General features: G+C 38.9%; 1 protein-coding gene across 3 annotated transcripts in view; it reads left to right on the top strand.

The window, feature by feature from the left end:
* The window catches only part of abcc12 (ATP-binding cassette, sub-family C (CFTR/MRP), member 12), a 123816-nt gene that overhangs the window by 92972 nt on the left and 9530 nt on the right, over positions 1–21314 (top strand). For all 3 annotated transcript variants that reach the window (XM_043706923.1, XM_043706921.1, XM_043706922.1), the window contains 6 exons: positions 3111–3248; positions 3370–3556; positions 11654–11743; positions 11833–12022; positions 14453–14612; positions 16819–16897. In XM_043706923.1, the coding sequence (XP_043562858.1) occupies positions 3111–3248; positions 3370–3556; positions 11654–11743; positions 11833–12022; positions 14453–14612; positions 16819–16897 (844 nt within the window). The remainder of the gene's footprint in view (positions 1–3110; positions 3249–3369; positions 3557–11653; positions 11744–11832; positions 12023–14452; positions 14613–16818; positions 16898–21314) is intronic.

The following is a 21314-nucleotide window of genomic DNA, read 5'->3' as shown; positions in this document are numbered from 1 at the left end:
TGAGCTACAGGGAGAGGCTGAACAGGCTGGGTCTGTTTTCCCTGAAGCGTTGGAGCCTGAGGGGTGACCTTATAGAGGTTTACAAAATTATGAGGGGCATGGATAGGATAAATAGAGAAAGTCTTTTCCCTGGGTCGGGGAGTCCAGAACTAGAGGCATAGGTTTAGGGTGAGAGGAGAAAGATATATAAGAGACCTAAAGGGCAACGTTTTCACACAGAGTGTGGTACTTGTATGGAATGAGCTGCCAGAGGATGTGGTGGCGGCTGGTGCAATTGCAACATTTAAGAGGCATTTGATGGGTATATGAATAGGAAGGGTTTGGAGGGATATGGGCCGGGTGCTGGCAGGTGGTACTAGATTGGGTTGGGATATCTGGTCGGCATGGACGGGTTGGACCAAAGGGTCTGTTTCCATGCTGTACATCTCTATGACTCTATGACTCTATGACTCTAAATATAAAAAGCATGTGAAAAGTAAGATTAGGAAAATAACCCTCGATACACATAACATCCTATGTTGAGCGATAGTTATTTATTAAAATGATAGACTACTTAATTCCAAGTCACATTGAAAATAAGCTCTCAATAACCTTGACATATTTCCATCTTAGTGACACTACTGGGTATTCTGTATGGATTTAAATAAAGTTTGACAATTTAAATGACAGCAATGCAAAAAAATGATTCGATGATATTCTGCACATAACAAGGCCCAAAGTGTACCTCTCAGCAAATAATATGAAACAGGCCAAATGTGTGTTAGTCATTCATCAAATATCTACTCACCTAATCAGTGTCAACACTTAACTCCATCGCCCCACTGCACCCCCTATAGGGTTTCAAGGAAGTATCTATTGTATTTTAGAGATAAGTCTTTTAATTAAATCTAAAATTGGAACAATTTAATTTAAGAGGAAGAGTTTCAGGTTGAGAAGCCTTTTGACATAAAGGCTCTAATTACTATCTAAATTAAAGGAAAAAGGTAATGTACAGCCAAATCAACAATGTTAGGATTATTAGTGATTTAGCTGTTAATAGAATATTACTTCATCACTATGTACTTGGCCCCTCAACTTACCATTTCTGTAATTCTAAAAAATCCACGCCTTCACCTTAACTTTTAACACTAGGACTTACAGACATGAAAACAATGAAATTCCTTTGTGGGATATTTATAGTCTACTGACTAATGTATTTACATCAAATTTCTTCAAATGCTGTTTGTGTCATTTAATGCATTTAAAGCAAATCAATTTGCTAAACTCAGCAGTGCTGGCATCCAAGAAGCTGCAATATGAGGCTATTTTGTAATGGTATTAACTTTTAAACTCTAATTGGTAAGGTGGAACTTCACATTTTTGAGTGTGTTTTTAAGGAGTTCACAAAAGAAAATAACCATGTCACTGGATAATATGATCGGATGCATAGCTGATAGTTTACAACAAACAGTTGAGTGTGGAATTCTTTAATTATCTCCCAAATTGTAAGTCTTTGTAAAAAGTGTTTTTCATTTTTTTGAAAGTACACACATAAGACACGAAAGGTATGAAAACTGAAAATATGATTTTTGACTTGATTTCAAAGTAAGCTGAAGATGAAATCATAGAAACTGACAACACAGAAGCTATTTTAGAATGCTGGGTCTTTGAAAGACCACATCCCTTTTTTTTTGTTCATTATCCTGCACATGACTCAACTTCACTATTAAAATGATTTATGGAATCACTGACACTATCCTTTCAGGTATAATATTTCAGATACCAACTACTCGGTGATAACATTTCTCCTTTCTACCTTTAACCAATATATTTTAATCTGTGATTTCTAGTTATTGATCTACTCAGGAGGGAATATTTTCTTTACCAACTTTATCTAAACTTCTCAACACTTTGAAACCTTTATTATGCTATCTTTTAGCATTATCTATCCAATGACAACCATCCCAACTTTTTAAACTTTAATGGGGAACTGTAATAACATCCTAGTAAATCTCCTTTGCTACTTTTTTAAAAGCATTTATGACTTTCCTGAATCCACAATACTCCAACAGAGGCCTTACCTGTAAATTTGTAAAGATGCAGCATGGTCTCTTTGCTTTTACATTCCACTGATACATTTGTAACTCCAGTAACCCACATGGCTTTTATAGCAACTTTATCAACTTGCCTTGTAACATATAAATTTTGTATACATGGGTACCAAAGTCTCTATACTTTTCCAATCTTTTAGAATTGTGACACTTACAGTATAGTCTCTTTTCATTGAAGTGCGACCAAAGTGCATCACTTCGTATTTCCCTGCACTGAGCTTTGTTTCCCATTCTTCCACCCATTTCATCATCCTTTGTCCATGAGCTATCATCATCACTCGTACTTTTGAAGTTTTTAAAATCTAATTGCAAAACGCTAGATGGGAGAATTTAGTAAACAACTTGTTCAAGTTGTGCCAGGCTTGAGCTCACTCCACAGTTCTGAGAAATCCTGAGAATGAACATGCTGAATCAAATAAATGATATTTACTTTTAGAAATTTAGGATGGGTATTAGAGTCTGTGTCATTGTATGCCAGTCAAACTATGAACAAATTGAACAACTTTATGTTAATTTGGGTTTGCACAGTTTTAAGTTCTATGTGCAGCGTATTGAACAAAATAATATCACAATGATTGAAGAGGTAACATTACTTCAGTACCTGCATACATGACAATGCATATTGATTAAAGGCAAAGTGTTTTTAATCTTTAGTTATGTTATTGGCTGATTCACTACACTTGGTTCTGAGGAGAGAAGAATATTCTTAATCCTGATTGCTTGTGAATAAGTATGTGGTATGATATTAGATGCATTCATTCACTGGAGAGTCAATGTCCATCAGGGTAAGCTCTTCACCTTTTTAAACATCTATCATTGTAATCTTTGAAACCATACTCTGAAGTTTTCATCACTAGAATTGTTCCTACCAATTTTTAGCATCTGTTTCCATTGACAGAAGCCTCAGAACAGATCAATCCATCCTTTTGGCCCTTATTGTGGGAATTAATGAAGGAAGGGAAAATTATTTAAAGTCAGGTAGAGAATCCAAAAAAAACCCTAAATGCTTTTTCTATGCAGACTTTTTCAAAAAGGCATCAGAGAACTGAAGAGAATAGAAAATGTTAGCAGATCCCCTTGGTTCTCTCATATTACCGCAAGTATTCAAGGAATAAGCACAATTCATGCCTACAATAAAACAGATGATTTTATTGAACGGTAAGTGAAGCTCTTTATATCTTTGATATTATGCTTATCACAATGATCAATTTTCTACAGTTATCATACTGTTTTCAATCTTAAATTGTTGTCAAAAATAGTGTTCTTTATTATTTTACAGATTTAAAGACTTAAGTGATAAAAATTCTAGCCATTTTTTACTCTTTAACTGTTCGATGCGATGGCTTGCTGTGAGAATTGATATACTCACAGCTCTCATGACTTTGACTGTGGCTCTCTTTGTTATCCTGAGTCCTGATTCAATTCCTGCATCAAATAAGGGACTTGCTTTGTCATACGCTATTCAGGTGAGGAAACTTTTATTTATTCTTCTAGTTTTCACCTTTTGATTATTCTAATTGATCTTCAGAAGTACCATAAAATTGCTTCTGAAATAACACACTCAATAGAATTCAGAAAAAAAATCAACTTCAATATATTTGAGATTTTCCTATTCAGTGAAAAGATATTTCAGTCACCAAGGAAAGACTGGAATGAAAGGCACTATTTCAACTACATAACAAGAATTTAAAAGTTCCAGTCTAAATTATGAACAATGTTTTGGGAGAAGTAATATATATAGCATTTGAACTTTATTCATAAAGAGGGGATGGAAGGCCGGCAGCCTTTTCTTTAAAATATATTTTTATTTAAAAAAAGGAAGAATATTACAACAAATACAAAGCCAAACAATTCAAACTAATATTAAAAACCAAACCTGCTAATTACATAAATATCAACTAATAACTAAGCTAAAAAAGAAAAGTCTTAACAATAATAATAATGATAATAACCTTAGCACAGCTCAGCAAAACAAAGCAATTGCCCTCGATCATTGGGTACGTAAGTTTATACATATTCATATGTTCATAGCTCCTCCCCTCTGGATACCACATTCATTACATAGAATTGCTATGGCTATATAAAGGCTCTTATTAATATGGTAGACAAATCTGTACCTAGGTCGTCCAAACAGGGACACCATGACTTGTAGAAATTCTCAGTTTTGTGGTGCACCATACTCGTAAGAAAGTCCAAGGGGATGTGCTCTATAACTAGCTTACACCAGCCCGCCAGCCCTGGGGGATTTTCCGACATCCACCCAAATAGAATGTTCTTCCTGCCACAAGAAGTGATGATACTGAAAACCTTTTTTTTTCGTGTGTATCCAATGAAAGGGAATTAACAAAGCCAAGAACAAGAGATATCATGTCCATCTCCCCATCTGTCCCCAAGGTCTTCTCCATTTCGCCTCCCACAGCGCTCCAGTATGCCCACAGTCTGTGGCAGGACCAAGACAATGAGTAAGTGTGCTCATGCTCACTTTACATTTAGGACACGTTGGAGATGCTCCTGCTTTAAATTTAGCGAGGCGGTCTGGAGCCAGATGGATCCAGTGGAGAATCTTCAAAGGCATTGGGTCCTGTTGCAAATCAAGACCCTTCTTGCATTTTCCCAGATATCTTCCCATACCTTATAGAACCATTCAGTCTTGTTCGATGATAAACATTGCTAACAGATAATGTATCCTCAGCATTCAACACCCGCTTCTCCAGGTCAGATCTATAAGGATCAGTTAGAAGTGTGGTCTCTTTTTGCATGAAGTTTCTAATTTGAAAGAAATGAAAGAGGTCCCTACTGAGCAATTCATATTTCCAAGCCAACTGATCAAAGGACATCAGTATATCCCACTCGAATAAATCAACCAGGCAAGACACACGCAGAGTTTAAACCCAGATTCCATCATTCCTGGCTGAAAGCCTGGCCTAACAACTTTGGGTGTCAAAAATGATGTTATAGCAATATTGCCCTCACCCTGTCGCATTGCCCTCCACGCCTTGACGGTATTGATGACTATTGGGCTGTGGCAATATTCCTTAACTGTTCTCAATTTGTCTAAGAACAGCAGGCTAATAAGGAGGCATCTTGCCTGAGATGCTTCGGTGTCCAACCAAAGTGAGTGAGGTCCCCTCCAGCCCAATCATTAATGTAAGATAGCAACGAGCTTAATTGTTAGTTTTTGTTACCTGGGAGGCCCACTGTTCCCAGTCTGTAAGGTAACTGCAATTTAGTCAATTTAGTTAGGGGCCGCTTGCGATAAAAGAACTAAACCAGCTGCTCAGTCTTCTAAATATTTGCTCAGTAAAAAGCAGAGGACGCATTTGCATAGGATTCAACAGGCAGGGCAGAATATTCATTTTAATGAGTGCTTTCTGACCTAACCAAGAGATCGGAAGCGCCTCCCACCTCTGAAGTTCCTGCTTGAGTCTGTCGAATAAATTGGCAAAATTGGCTTTAAACAGCTGATCAAAAATGGGAGTAAAAAATATGCCTAAGTAGAGAAAGCCCTCCTACGACCATTTAAAAGGGAACTGAGATCCGCCCTCAGGATCAGGCACTCTCAGAGACCACCCATGGGCATGGTCTTTGACTTTGCAAAATTGATCTTATAACCCGAGAAGCCACCAATTACATTGATGCATTGTATCAGGTGTGGCACTGACACTGTTGGGTTTGATAAGAAGACAAGAAAGTCATCCACATACAATGCGATCTTATGTGATCTTGTCCCCATTTCTGGAGCGGCTATATTGGGATCCCTGCGTATTGCCTCCGCCAGTGGTTCGATCACCATTGTGAAAAGCAATGTTGACAAGGGACAGCCCTGTCAACTGGCCCAACAAATATTAAAATTGCTTGACCATACACCATTGGTGAGGACCGTGGCAAGAGGATCACTATACAAAACCTCCACCCACCTGATGAAGGTCCCTCCCAGGCCAAATCGCTTCAGAGTATGAAAAAGATATGGCCACCCAACCCTGTCAAATGCTTTTTCTGCATCTAAGGAGAGCACCAATCCCTGTACCGATTGCTGTTGACATACTTGGATCATGTTAAGTAATCTTCTGACATTATCCGTCAATCTGCAACCTTTTATGAACCCTGTCTGATCCTCCTTAATGTTGGAGAGCAGTACAGTTTCTAGCCTTAATGTCAGAGTCTTGGATAGGATTTTGAAGTCAACATTCAGGAATGAAATGGGTGTATCGGAAGCACAGTCTTCTGGGGCCTTCCCTTTCGTAAGAATGGGAGAGATGTTTGCCTCTCTTAGAGATGGTGGGAAGAGGCCATGACTATGTGAGTCATTAAACATACCAAGCATTGGCCTTGACAATATACTTATAAATTCTTTATAGAACTCACTGGGGAGCTTGTCAGGAGACGGCCCCTTCCTATTCTGGAGCTGCCTCACAGCCTCCTGCACCTCTTGCTCTGACAATGGGGCATTGAGGGGAGACTCTTTTTCAGAGATCACTCTTGAAAGGTCCAAATTCTTAAAAAAAGACTCCATCTTAACCCACCCTCTCTCACATTACCAATTTCAGATTGGTATAATTCAGAGTAAAATTTCCGGAATGCTGCATTCATTCTTTCAGAATTTTAGGTCAAATTTCCAGTGTCCTCTCTGATCGAGGTAATGGCCTGGGGGAGCACTCTTTTTCCCAGCAAGACATGGTAGGTACTTGCCCGACTTATCCCCATGCTCAAACAGCCTTTGACTTGCAAATGTAAGCTCCCCCTTGGCTGTCTGTGTGAGCATGGAATTCAGCGTAGACCAAAGCGCCGTGATCCTCTGCAGTTTAACCAGCAAGGGCCTGTAAAAATATGCCTTTTCAGCTACTTTCAGAGGTGCCTTGAGTAAGTGTTGCTGCTCACTGTCCGTCGCTTCTTACTGGCTGAATAGGAAATAACCAACCCCCTAGCATAAGCTTTCGCTGTTTCCCAAAGGATGGATGGGCTACTGGCCGAGCCTGAATTAGTATCTAAAAAAGGCCTGAACTCAGTAGAAAAGAACTCAATAAACTTGCTATCCTTAAGGATGAAGGGGTCCAGTCACCAGTGCCTCGAGCCTACCACTGTATCCTTATTCTTAACCATTAAATACACTGGGGCGTGATTGGAAATAGTGATATTGCCAATTGTACATGACACCACCAAGCCCAGATGTGCTGTAGGGGTCAGAAAAAGATCATTCCTGGAATAGCATTTATATGGGCTTGAAAAGAACGTGAAGTCCCTGCCAGTAGGGTGAAGATACTTCCAAACATCTACCAACCCCAATTCAGCACACAAATCTCTTAAATTGTTTAGATCACAAAGAAGGTGTCAGCGGGCCTTTGGGCAATCTGTCTACCGTAGTGTCTATGAGAAAACTGAAATCCCCTCCTACGATGATATGTTGAAATGCAAGGCTAACCAGTCTAGAAAGTGCACCTGAAAAGAATTTAAGGGGGTGGGCTAGGCGACAGTGAACATTTAAAATCCCGTATTCTTCCCCATGTATCAAAGCTTTAAGGATTACAAATCTCCCATGTGTGTCTTTAATGCACTCTAACAACTTATATGGGAGATTCTTTCTAATTAAAATGGCTGCCCCCTACTCCTCGTATTGAAAGATGAAAAATAAACCTGGTCATACCCATTCTGTTGCAGCTTCAAATGCTCTGCATCATTCAAGTGTGTTTCTTGTAATAAGGCAACATCCAGCCTTTCCCTTTTAAGGCTGGAAAGTACCTTCTTCCTCTTGACCGATGAATGGCTCCCCTTAATATTCCAGGTGCTCCTTTTAAACACATCCTGAGCCATATATAGCAGCATTTAGGCTCCAGAGACGAAGAACCCGAACTACACATCACTGAGCTTTAACGCAAAAGAATCCACAAAATCCAAAAACTACACAGACTAAAATAACTGCAGCCAACAAATCTGCAAAACTTACAAAAACGTGCAAAAAACAGAAAAATTAAAAAAACACCAAAGGCACTGATTAGAGGAATTTACCCCCCATTCAAAGGGGGTACATACACACCCTACAACCCGACTAACCATCCCAACCACCATCTCAACTCCCACCAGCTAGGGTCGCACCACACACAACGACCACCCGGGAGAGAAAAAACAACACCCAAAAGCAAGGTTAGTGCAATGAACAAGTAAACTAAAAATGCAGATGTCACCCATCCCTTAACATAACTTAGAGATTAAAGACAAATATTCTATCCATCCCGGACATCATTTCATGCAATTATTACCAGAAAGGAGACTGCACCAAGTCCTTTTCAAAGAAGAGCAAACCCGAACAGCTTTGTCCTCTACACCTATTCAGCCGTTAGACTTAAGTCAATGTGTCCACAAAGTTCTTTGCTTTCTTTGGTGAGTCGAACAAATGTATGGATCCATTATGATTGATCTGAAGCACCGCTGGATATCTTAAAGAATACTGGATCCCAAGCTCTCTCAATCTCCTCTTGACACCATTGTAGGACTTCCTTTTTCAGACCACTGCCACTGAGATGTCTTGAAAAAAACATGATCCTGGAGCTGCCACATGCCAATGCCCTTGAATTCCTCCTCTGGGCTCAAGGGGCTTCCATGAGCCTCTGCTTGTCTTTATAATGATGGAGCCTTACCAGGACAGGGCATGGGTGCTGATCCGCATCTGGATTTCATGTATGACCCAGTGGGCTCTTTCAATTGTTACCCTTCCCTTCTCAACCTCCAAGGAACTCCAGGAACCACTTCTCAAAGAACTCCACCGGCCACTCACCTTCCATCCCCTCCGGTATGCCAACAACACGCAGGTTCTTTCTTCTGCCCCTGTTTTCGAGATCAGCTACCAGATGCAACAGACCCCAGAGCGGTGTTTCCAGGGATTCAATCCAGCTCTTGGAGGAGTCAGTCCCTACCTCTCCCCCTGCAGCCTGGCACTCGAGCTCATTGGTCCTTTTCCCAGGTCTTGCAGCATAGCAGATACAGGAGCCAGCTTCTCCTCGATCTGCCTTTCCAGGACCTCACGAGATTTGGCCAGCTCCTCAACCAGGGTCTGGTGAGGAAACAAGTTCGCTGCTTCAGCGGGCAGGGCTGTGGCCTCAGCCCTTGGATAGCTTCCTACTTTCTTCAGCATTCTCCACCTGCAAGGACAAAGGTAAGTAGATTCTTTTCAGATTTCTAGCTCCTTTACTGTGTTTTCACTCACAGTAAAGTGTTTGGGATGTGTCCTGTCGGGTCAGTGTTGCAGCATGGAGCTCAGCAAACGTGATCCTTACAGGAAGCCGCTATCTTGGATCACCCCCCGACGTTTTTAAATTTATAATTGACACGTTGCAGTCAAATGAGAACAAAAAAGACAAAATAGAAAGAGCAAAAAAGTTGAGCTTCTTTTCAGATAAGATAATCTTGTGATGCCAGGGTTCTTCAAAGGAGCAAAATTATCTCATTTCATCAATAAATTAGATATCTTTTTTGCATTTTATATTCTAACTTCTTGAATGAATATAATTGGAACTTGACAATGGACCAAATATTGTATTCAGAAAAAGGGCACTCACTGCTGATCTTCAAAACAGAGGTTTAAACTGTGGATTTTGCAGCCTTCTTTCCTTGCATTATAAAAATGTCTATGCTTCTGAAGTATTTTATCAACTGTAAAGTGTTCCTGACGGATAGTCACCATTGTAATATAGGGAACATCCTGAGTTCATAAGAAATACAATATAGATCCAAGGTGTCCCGTCCTTCCTTTATCTAATATATTACTCATTTGATTTTATTAGAACAAACAATGTATTTCTGAAAATACATTATGCACCATGTTGCTCACATCATCTTGCAGTTAGAAAATATTGTAAACAATATCTAAAATTCTAAGTATGCAAGTTAGCTCCCTGAGCTGGAAGGTTAGTTTTCAGATGTTTCGTCACCAAACTTGGTAACATTATTAGTGAGGGGTTCCGGTGAAGCACTGGTGGTATGTCCCACCTCTCTATAGGTCTTGGTTTCTTAAGGTAGGTGATGTAATTTCCTGTTTGTAATTTACATAGCAAGATTGTGAAAGTTAGCGTTAAGAAAGCAATTCTTCCTTTGTCAGGTTTCCAGAAAAAGAGCAAAACAGAAAAATAGCAAAGTAGGAGCCTTACTGCAGTTTTCTCACTTAGATACAATATACTGCTGTGTGTGTAACTTTGTAAAATCAATGTGAGCTTAATATTAAAGTTAATTCATACTGTTTCCTTGATCATTTAGAACAAAAAGAAGTGTCTTTACAAATGTGGACATGAGCAGGATGAGTATTCTATCACATACGTGCGAAATTTAATTAACCATACTATTTGATTCAAACACTACATTATTTATAACATGTTAACTGGATCATCACCAATGAAAACGCCTCATTTTAAATAGTTGTCCCATGTCTTGTATAATAATGATGATACATTGTTCAATTAGATTGACACATGTCTGATACTTTTATCTATTAAAAGATTTAAGTTTGAGAGATTCCTACTTGTGTAAATTAATTACTAAAACAATTAGGAAGGATAACAAAATATCCCCATAAAACTGCAAAACCAGTCTTCAGAAGAAACGTCATCATTACTTGAAGTGTTAAATATAGCAATCTTGAATGTTTTGGGATTTGGCACTGATTACATCAGGAGGTGGGAAATAAGAGGTGCAAACGCAGCCAACATCTATGGTGGGTTTGCCAATGCTTTGCAGAAGAGAGTAGACATCACCCAGGAGATCATCAGCTTTCCAAGCACAAAAGTGAGCAAATAACCAATTGGAAGTAAAGTTTAAAATCCAGCACTAGGAACCCCAGCTCCTCAAACATTGTGAACGTGAAAAAAAACTTTAACTTTTGCTAGGTTATCATCCTGATGATGGACAATAACATTCCCCACACAAGTTCAGGTTCAGTGATTTCTGTTCTTCTCAGCCTCTACAGCTGATAGACAAGCTCCTCAGGAAGCTTACTGGGCATCAATTAGATGTAAAGTGGTTTCTCATTTCCCCTTCCTTGGATTTATTTGAAAATGGTGTTTCTGAGATGAAGATATCCAAGGATATTTTCAAATCATTTTCTGAGCCATTTCTTACCCCAGCATCAATTGGCCAACAATTGAGATCAGTGATTTTTTTTTCAGAGCTGAGAAAATTAGAAATGTAACAAGTTTTAAATAAGGAAACGGGAGAAATGGAAAGAGAACAAAAGGAAAGACCTGTGGTGAGAGAAGTGTATTGGCACAGGGTTTAGGAATGGCAATACGACAAGTACAGCACCAAAAGATGTATCTAGAGAACATGGAATAGCAGAATAATGAACTGCAAAACAAAAGAAAAACAAGAATAAAATGAAACCTGTGAATTGAAAAGAAACAAAATTGGGTTGGAGATTATGACCTAACATTATTGAACAGTATTGGATCTGAAAAGTTAGGAGGTGCCTAATCAAACTATGAGATGCTCTTCTTCAATTATTTTGCATTAGTTAGCAATTATTATCACAAGACGTATTCAGAAATGCACAGAACTGAACTTGAAATATTCATTGCTTATAGCTGACAGGATTACTCCAAATCTGCATAAGAATGGGAATTGAAACAGAAGCCAGATTCATATCAGTAGAACGAATAATGGAATATATACAGGTGAGCACATAAAGAGACAAACATTTTAAAACCCAATTCACTAGAGTACATCTGTCTCACTGTTCCTTAAAATTACATATTTCTATCAGCTTTGTGTTTCAGAAGCTCCATTGCATGTTAAAAATGTAACAGTTTCCAAGGAATGGCCTAATCAAGGTGCAATCATGTTTAAGAACTATCAGATGAAATACAGAGAAAACACTCCAATAGTTTTAAAAGGGTTGCATTTAAATATAGAAGCTCAGGAGAAAATTGGAATCGTTGGAAGAACAGGATCAGGTAAGAGATAAAGAGAAAACTGTTCTGGATAATGACAGTAGAATATATTGAAAATGACAGTAAAATAAATACCTTATTAATCAAAATTTAAAACAAAAGGATGTTATTTACGAAACAATAGTGTACATTATATTGCAGCGATAGTTTCCCACATGTTTACCAATACTTTCTCTTGCTTTTAAAAACAAAGTGTTGGAGAAACACAGTAGGTCTGATAGTATCTGTACAGAGAAAACAAAGTTACAGTTCGAGTCCAATGATCCTTCATCAAAACTGACTCAAACCATTATAATACACTAAGCACAAATTACTATAACACTGTTTTTTCTTTAGAGATGCTGCCAGACCTGTTGCTTCTCCTGCACTCTCTGTTTTTGTTTCAGATTTCTGGCATTCATACTTCTTCGTGTTAATCTTTCATTGCTTCGATGACTCATTTTAATTCTGGGCCTAGTTCCAGCACTGCATCACTTCTTGCTCATCTAAAAATATTCTGATGTAGAAGACAGTTTTAGACACATCGTAGAATCTCCATTCATATTTCACCATGTGAATGATATCAATTATCTTTTTTTCCCCAATACACTTGCAGTTTAGCTCTCATTCATCTCTATATCTGAATCTTTATTTGCTTTACAGTGTTATTGACTCTGCATTTTCTCCAAATACAATAATAGCTCCCTTCCTATTCTATAGCTTGATACAAACAGATTTACACTTACCAATATCCCTTCTATCATCCCGACATTTTAGCATTGTAATATAATGTAACACTTCTACCCAGCGTCCCTTCTCCCTCTAGTTGATTCTGTCTGCATGTTTTGAGAACAGAAGCACATAGCTCCCAGCGTGAGCTTTAGCCATGTCTCTGGTTTATCAAAACTCAGATTCTTACAAATCCAAAACATATTTTTTAAAAAGAAGAAAACCAAATTGGAAATGGTTACAAATTTATAAAGAACTAAAATGACTTGTCAATTTGGTGGAGTGGCCTAAGCTAATAGGACAGAAAAAAAATTTAAGATTATAAATATATTCTGAATCATAGTATTCAATCTTTACAATACAATTAACATCACTATCAGAGTAGATAATGAAGATTATCACAACAGTGTGACCAAGATATAAGTAGAAGTCCATGACAAATATTCACAACAAACTACATAGCTCTATACATTATTATGACACCAGCAATAACTTGGGTTGGATTAAAACTGCAGAAACAAGAATAGCAGACAGCAACACTGAACTGTCTCATGCTTTAACCTATAATGGCAAATCATTAATTTAAGTTAAATATGGGTCTGGTATCGGGTGTTGGGGCTTGGTTGTGGCAGAAGAGAGGGGTTCAGAGGTGAAAGGTTTTCAGTTTAAAACTATAATCTAAAACAAGCATCAAGGCTTTTTTGGTTAACTGGGATAACAAAAGGAAGTAACCCCTTCCTTAGCATCAATCTGAATATTTAAGACATCCACTACATCCCTGATAAAGATTTGAAAGGACAATTTCCTGGTCCTATGCTTCCAGTTGGAAGTAATTTTAGAGGAAACACAGATTAGAAATTAGGCTTTGGTATCATTGCCAAAAGGTGTGTTGCTGGAAAAGCACAGCAGGTCAGGCAGCATCCGAGGAGCAGGAGGGTCGACATTTCCTGCATAAGTGCTTCATTAGGGAAAAAAACTTTGTGGGCTTGTGAAAGATTCTATAATGTGAGTTTTTTCCTTCCTTTATAATATCACTGAAATATTGGTTTCAACAACAAAACCTTGTATGAATGTAGCATAGTTCATGGTGTAAAATATTACACAGATTTGTTCTCTCATAAAGTTTGAAATGTGGCCATAAAAATGGATTTTGGGCTAATGACTAAATGAGATAAATTTGATATGTGTACTAAAGGAACAAAGCGAAGACAGATTAAAAGTTTTAGGGAAGGAATTCTAGAGCTTAAGGCTTTGGCAGCTAAAGGCGCGCTGCCAATTACAGAATGATTAAAATGGAGGATGCTCAGGAGACCAGAATGAAGTCAGTGCAAATAACTCAGAGGATTGTCAGTTAAAATAAATTCTAGCGATAGAGAGGAACAAAGGTTTTGAAAGAAAGGAAAATTAAATCCTTTCACCTTACTGGGAGCCAGTGTTGGACATCTAACAGGGTGAACGGTGTGAGTTATGAGTTAGGACACAGGCAGAAAATTACTGCATGCCCTCAGCTTTACAGAGGATAAACATAGAAGGGAGGCTAAGTGTGCACTGGTTAAAAAAAAAAGTGCAGACATAACAGGAATGGCTGAAGTTCATGGTAGAAAGCAATGATGTATTTTTAGATGATTTCACGAAGAAGCAGCATGTCGATAAAAAATAGAAACCTACATTCTTACACTTAACTAACATACAAACTTCTCAAATATTGACAATGTCTTGTTGTAGGAAAGTCTTCACTGAGTGTTGCATTATTCAGACTAGTTGAACCAGTCACAGGGACCATCCTGATTGATGATGTTGATATTTGCACTATTGCTTTGGAAGACCTGAGAAGTAAACTTTCAGTGATTCCACAGGACCCAGTTCTATTTGTCGGTACAGTGAGGTAGGAACTCTTCTTAAATCCCCCAATTATTATCAGATGTTGATTATATGGTACAATATTGTTTTATTTTTAATTTACTGTGTGGTTTCTGTTTTGGGATCTTTGCTACACACTGTACTGGTCTCGAATGTGCAGATTTAAAATTGAGTTTTTATACATACCACCTGTAACCAGATGGTGTAAAGGTGATCACTGCAGGATTTTTGTTTATGTTTTGTCCCATAGAAAAGTTTGGGACACTTTCCCATATGACTAAACACTTGTTAAATGTGGTGCACATCTGATGGACTGCAGTGGTTCACCCTTCTCAAGAGAATTAGAAATACACAGAAAGTGCTGTCCTAGCCAGTGATGCCTCCATCCTGTGAAAGAATAATAAAAATACAATGCAAATTAAGAACAAGAAAGTAGAAAATAGTTACCATACAATCCTAATTCAGTCAACAAAAATGTTTATTTGTAATAAAGTCAGTATACTGCTACTTTTTAAGTAGACAATTCACATGAAATGAAAACTGACTCGCTGACATCGTGACAGGCCATTGGCTTTTCTTTCCTAGAGGAACATTTCAGTATCAAAGCTCTGAGCATCACATTAATGTTTTAATCAACACTTTCACACATTACAACATACCTCTGGAGCAGCCGGGACTTGGACCCAGGCCTCCTGGCCCAGAGATAATCACAGTAGAAACACAAAACACTTAGTCAAAGTCATTATGTCATTTATTTTCTTCTCCTTTTGTCACAGATCTATAAGTGTCAAAGTCTTCATCCATCTTTGTTAATATTCAACTTCACAAATTGGAATGTAATGCCTAATCAGAGAATATTGGATAAATGTGAAATATTGTAGATTTTATATATCTGATAACGACGCTTCAGAAAGCTGGATATTGTATCTTATTGGTTGATTCAGTGGGACAGGTTATTAATAGCATTGACCATATCTAATCATACTGTTCTGTGGGTCTGCTTTGCCACAACACTTATTTAAATCTTGACACCATCTGTTAAAATTTCTGTGGTATTTATTCCCTAATTAATCTTTATGATGGAAGATATTTTGAACTTTCCATTAATACTAAAAAATACAGGGGAGGAATTAAGTGCATCACCATCACTAAAGAAGTAGTATTAGACAAATTAATAGGGCTAAAGACTGACAAGCCCCTGATCCTGATGGCCTGTATCCTATGATCTTAAAAGAGACAGCCACAGAGCTGGTGGATACATTGATTGTAATTGTCCTGCACCTGTACAAGGTGCTGTGAGATCACATCTGAAATACTGTGAGTAGTACTGGTCCACTTGTTTAAGAAAAGATTATTATTTCATTAGAGGCTGTTCAGAGAAAGTTCACTAGGATGATCCTTGGTATGGAGGGGTAGTCTTATGAAGTTGAAACTTTATTGCTGGAACAGCACAGCAGGTCAGGCAGCATCCAGGGAACAGGAGATTCGACGTTTCGGGCACAGGCCCTTCTTCAGGAATGAGCAGATTATCTCTCTCTGCTCATTCCTGAAGAAGGGCCTGTGCCCGAAACGTCGAATCTCCTGTTCCCTGGATGCTGCCTGACCTGCTGTGCTGTTCCAGCAATAAAGTTTCAACTTTGATCTCCAGCATCTGCAGACCTCACTTTCTCCTAGTAGTCTTATGAAGAATGATTACACAGTTTGTGACTCTACTCATTGGAGTTTGCAAGAATGAGAAGTGATCTCATTGAAACATATTGGATTCTTAAGGGGCTTGACACAGTAAATGCTGAGAGGATGTTTCCCCCTTTGGGAAAGCCTAGGACAAGAGGGCATAGTCACAGAATGAAGGGGTGCCAATTTAAGACTAAAATGAGAAGGAATTTCTTTCCTCAGAGGGTTGAGAGTCTTTGGAACTCCTTTCCACAGAGAGCTATGGAGATAGATTCCTTGTATACTTAAGGCTGAGATAGATAGCTCTTTTAATCAAGGATTTTGGGAAAAGGCAGTAAAGTGGAGATGAGGAATGTTGAATCACCAATAATCCTATTAAAAGGTGGAGCAGGCTTGAGGGGCCAAACAGCCTACTCCTGTTCCTATTTCTTACAGTCTTATGGATCATCATTTTGTCTCTCTTACATTATTAGCACCTTACTTTGGTTCAATAGTCATTTTTATAAATATTGAATTGAATTCATTTTCCATTAACTAAATTCTGTACTTTCCCAAAGGTACAACTTAGATCCTTTTAAGAATTACAAAGATGATGCAATATGGGAAGCTCTTGAGAGGACCTATATGAAGGATATGGTAAGTTTAACAAAACTTAAAGACTAAAAAATGATACTAATTAATATTAACAAATCAGGCAATTATACTCCTATGGACCTCTGTGAAGTGTCTAATTGTTTTTATAGTTTCAACAACACTCGGCTGTTTTTATAATGTTTAGTGGCTCAAAAGTATTTTTCAAAACATTAGCAAGTGTGGATTTATAGATTATTTCAGCAGAGGTTCCAGATAATACCTTTATCTATGTTACTGTTATCCATAACAGACAGTATCTATTTTTGACAGAAAAAGACGTCCGCACTGGATGTGCACACTTCTGCACACTCTACATCATTTAATTGAAGACAATATGTGCTGAAAGTGTACAAATGGGGCAGATCCTAATTTGACCTTAATGATGCTATTTTAAACTCATTGCCTAATCACCTGCTCTGTTAAAATCACATTGTTGCTGATTGATTCCTAAAAATTGTTAGTGAAGTCTGCAGGTGCTGAGGTGGCAGGTGGGGAAAGCTTTGGTTCTGGATTCAAAAGTTCTGCTTGTATCATTTTCTCCAGATCATGGTTGCTACAATCCCCTTTTGCCCTGTAGTGAGAGAATGGTTCATCAGTGGCAGCACAATGGAAGACAAAATATCCAAAGAAGGAAGCTTAGGTGGTGGAGGAGGATTCTCAGGGCTTTCAGGGTACAATTCTTTTACCTCAACCTGAATGAAGAATGTGTTTCCAAAGCAAGTGTCCACTGAGATCTGCCACATACAGCAAACAGACCAGCAGCTTCACAGCATGGCAAGTGTGATGTTGTCAGTGACAGTGAAGATGACACTTGCCATTAATGTCTTTGTATTGGGGTCTTTCCAGGCCGGAGTGGGTGGAATATCTAGTATGATACCTCACTGCTGTAGACACAAGGCCACTAATGCTTTGTGTGCTAAGAGAGGAGAATATGTTATATTCCATCTTTCCAGAAAAAAAGCAGACTCTATGTGCATATAACTTTACTAGGATAGTGGCTTCCCCATTATGCAAAAAGTTATGACATGTTTAAATTTAGAAATAGTTCCACAACAGCCACTGAATGTCCAGAGATACCTGCTGGCCCCTTGGCTCTTGTCTCTGATGTGCAACCCAACTAGAGATGGACAGTTTGCTTATAAAGAAAGTGTAAGCAATGTTTTCTGACCGTTCTGGAGGAACTCTGCAGTATCTCCCAACATCTGTCATAGTTTACTGCATCTTGTTCAATCTTGCCATCATTTTTTAAAAATTTCATTCATAGGATATGGGCATTGCTGACTGGCCAACATTTATTGCCCATCCCTTGTGGCCTTAAGAAGGTGGTAGTGAGCTGCCTTCTCAAATCGCTGCAATCCATTTAGTGTAGGTACACCTACAATGCTGTCAGGGAAGAAGCACCAGGATTTTGACCCAGTGACATTGAAGGTAATGGCATTTCCATGTGTCTGCTAACCTTGCCCAACTTGATGGTAGTGGTCATAGGTTTGAAAAAATCTATCTAAGGAGCTTTGGTGAATTTTTGCAGTACATTTTCCACATGATGCATGCTGCTGCTACTGAATGTCAGTTGTGGGGGAATGAATGTTTGAAGATGTGGTGCAAATCTAGCAGGCTGCTTTGTCCTGGATGGTGTCAAGCTTCTTGGGTGTTGTTGGAGCTGCAATCATCCAGATAATTGGGGAGTATTTCATCACGCATCGGACTTGTGCCTTGTGGCCAGGCTTTGGGTAGATTTGAGGTGACTTAGTTGCTACAAAGTTCCTTGCCTCTGACCTGTTTTTTTGTCTCAGTACTTACGTGATTAACCCAGTTCAATTTCTGATCAATGGTAACTCCTAGGATGTTGATAGTGGGGATACAGAACAAAAGAACAAACAAAGAGCAAAGAATAATACAGCACAGGAGGGCCCTTCAGCCCTCCAAGTCTGCACTGACACATTTCGCCCTTCCATGCCAAAACTGTCTTCATTTACTATTCCCTTCCTATTCATGTATTCGTCCAGGTGTTTCTTGAATGCTGCTATTGTGTCTACTTATACCAACTCCTCTAGCAGTGCATTCTAGGCACTAACCACTCTTTGTGTGAAAAACATACCTCGCACATATCTTTTAAACTTTTCTCCTCTCACTTTGAACTTGTATCCCCTAAATCTTGACCACTCCACACAAGAAAAAAAACCTCAAACTTTCCACTCTATCCATGCCATTCACAATCTTATTAGGTCATCCCTTGACCTCCTATGTTGTAGTGAAAACAAATCTGATCTATCTTTCTTCATAGCTAAAATCCCCCATACCAGGCAACATTCTGTTAAACCTTCTCTGTACCCTCTCCAAAGCATCCACATCCTTCTGGCTGTGATGGTGATGTCATTGAATGCTCAGAGGTGATGATTAAATTCTCCTTTGTTGGAGATACACATTGCCTGGCATTTGAGTGATGTAAATGTTACTTAGTTATTGCCACTGGGTATACAGTAAGGAGTAGAAGATGAGAAGGAAGAAGGGTAGAGGCATTCAATCACCCTTTTTCTGACTGGGCTGTCCATGGTCAGCTTATTTGACTGTGTGAATTAACAGTCACGCATCTTAACTTTGATATTGACCATCAGAGTCCATTTGACCAAAATGCTAAAATTAAAATCACTCCAAACATTCCAAATCAGTTGTATCAAACAAAGCATCTAGTATTTCACAGTCTATATGATTGACCTATCAGTGACCTTGTAAATTGGTTCCAGTCTTTGTTCACTGTGTCAGCTTAATGCTGAAATAGGGTACACACAGTCTTCCTTCAGGATAATGACGACCCTAGATTCATAGCCATTGAGTCATATAGTACAGAAGAGGCCCTTAGGCTCATGAAGTCTGCATTGACCAAAATAAAATTACCTCTCTACACACACTTTCCAGCACTTGACCCAAAGTTTTGAATGTTATGACATTTCAAGTGCTCATCCATGTACTTTTTAAAAGTTGAGGTTTCCTACCTCGCAAGCAGTACATTTCAGATTCCTATTACTCTCTGGGTGAAAAGAACATTTCCTCAAATGTCACTAAATGTTTTGCTGTTTACTTTCAAATTATGCCCTTTTGTTATCAATCCTTCAATTAAGGAAAAAGGCTATTTTCTGATCACTCTGTCTTTGCCTCTCATTATCTTATACACCTGATTAGATCATTTCTCACTGCATTGAGCACTCACTCCGAATGAGTGCTCAATTTACCTTCGATTACCCTGGACTATGGAACATTTGAGGAATAGGTTAATCTAATTGTTTCAAGCTGCTACTATGCAGTAGCAACATGAGTGGAGTTTGACATAGAGATTGACAGGACGTTGCATTATCCAAAAACGTATTTTACATATCATAGAAATAAGAAATATGGTTCCATAAATTTCAGTATCGGTGTGATGCTAGGTATGTATCTGGAAAGATATCCCAAAGACTGCCAGATAGCTATTCACAACAAGCAAGGTACTGACCATACCCAACCAGTTATTGCTTGCAAAACTCCCAATGCAATCACACTGTGATTCTGTGATTGGAAACCATTTGCTAGATAAGCCTGAGTGTGCTAAACATTAGACCAACAACCAATTTAAAATTGTCAGTTGGGCTCACAGTGTGCTGCACTTGTGTATTAGATTAGATTACTTACATTGTGGAAACAGGCCCTTTGGCCCAACAAGTCCACACCAATCCGCCGAAGCGCAACCCACCCAGACCCATTCCCCTACATTTACCCCTTCACCTAACACTACGGGCAATTTAGCATGGCCAATTCACCTAACCTGCACATTTTTGAACCGTGGGAGGAAATCGGCGCACCCGGAGGAAACCCACGCAGACACGGGGAGAATGTGCAAACTCCACACATTCAGTCACCTGAAGCGGGAATTGAACCCAGGTCTCTGGCGCTGTGAGGCAGCAGTGCTAACCACTGTGCCGCCCACTATTCTTGAAAGCTGCTCATATTAATATGCAGGCCCAATAATTTGCAGACAGAAAGAACAAGTGCACTCACTATAGTTGTTTCAACATTACAAAATAAGTGATAGTCACTCTCTGGGCGTAATACCTTGACCGACTAAAGGCTTCCGGCCTGGTTTAAAATTTAAACAAAGATTGGCACTTAACTGTTATTCTTCACTGAGGTAAAAACAATGACTGCAGATGCTGGAAACCAGATTCTGAATCAGTGGTGCTGGAAGAGCACAGCAATTCAGGCAGCATCCGAAGACAGGCAAAATCGACGTTTCGGGCAAAAGCCCTTCATCAGGAATAAAGGCAGAGAGCCTGAAGCGTGGAGAGATAAGCTAGAGGAGGGTGGGGGTGGGGAGAGAGTGGCATAGAGTACAATAGGTCAGTGGGGAAGGAGATGAAGGTGATAGGTCAGGGAGGAGAGGGGGGAG

The sequence above is a fragment of the Chiloscyllium plagiosum genome, chromosome 17 (genome assembly GCF_004010195.1).
Source record: "Chiloscyllium plagiosum isolate BGI_BamShark_2017 chromosome 17, ASM401019v2, whole genome shotgun sequence".
NCBI classification, from domain to species: domain Eukaryota; kingdom Metazoa; phylum Chordata; class Chondrichthyes; order Orectolobiformes; family Hemiscylliidae; genus Chiloscyllium; species Chiloscyllium plagiosum.
The sequence above is the reverse complement of the archived record's forward strand: the minus strand, read 5'-3'. Positions and strand labels throughout refer to the sequence as shown.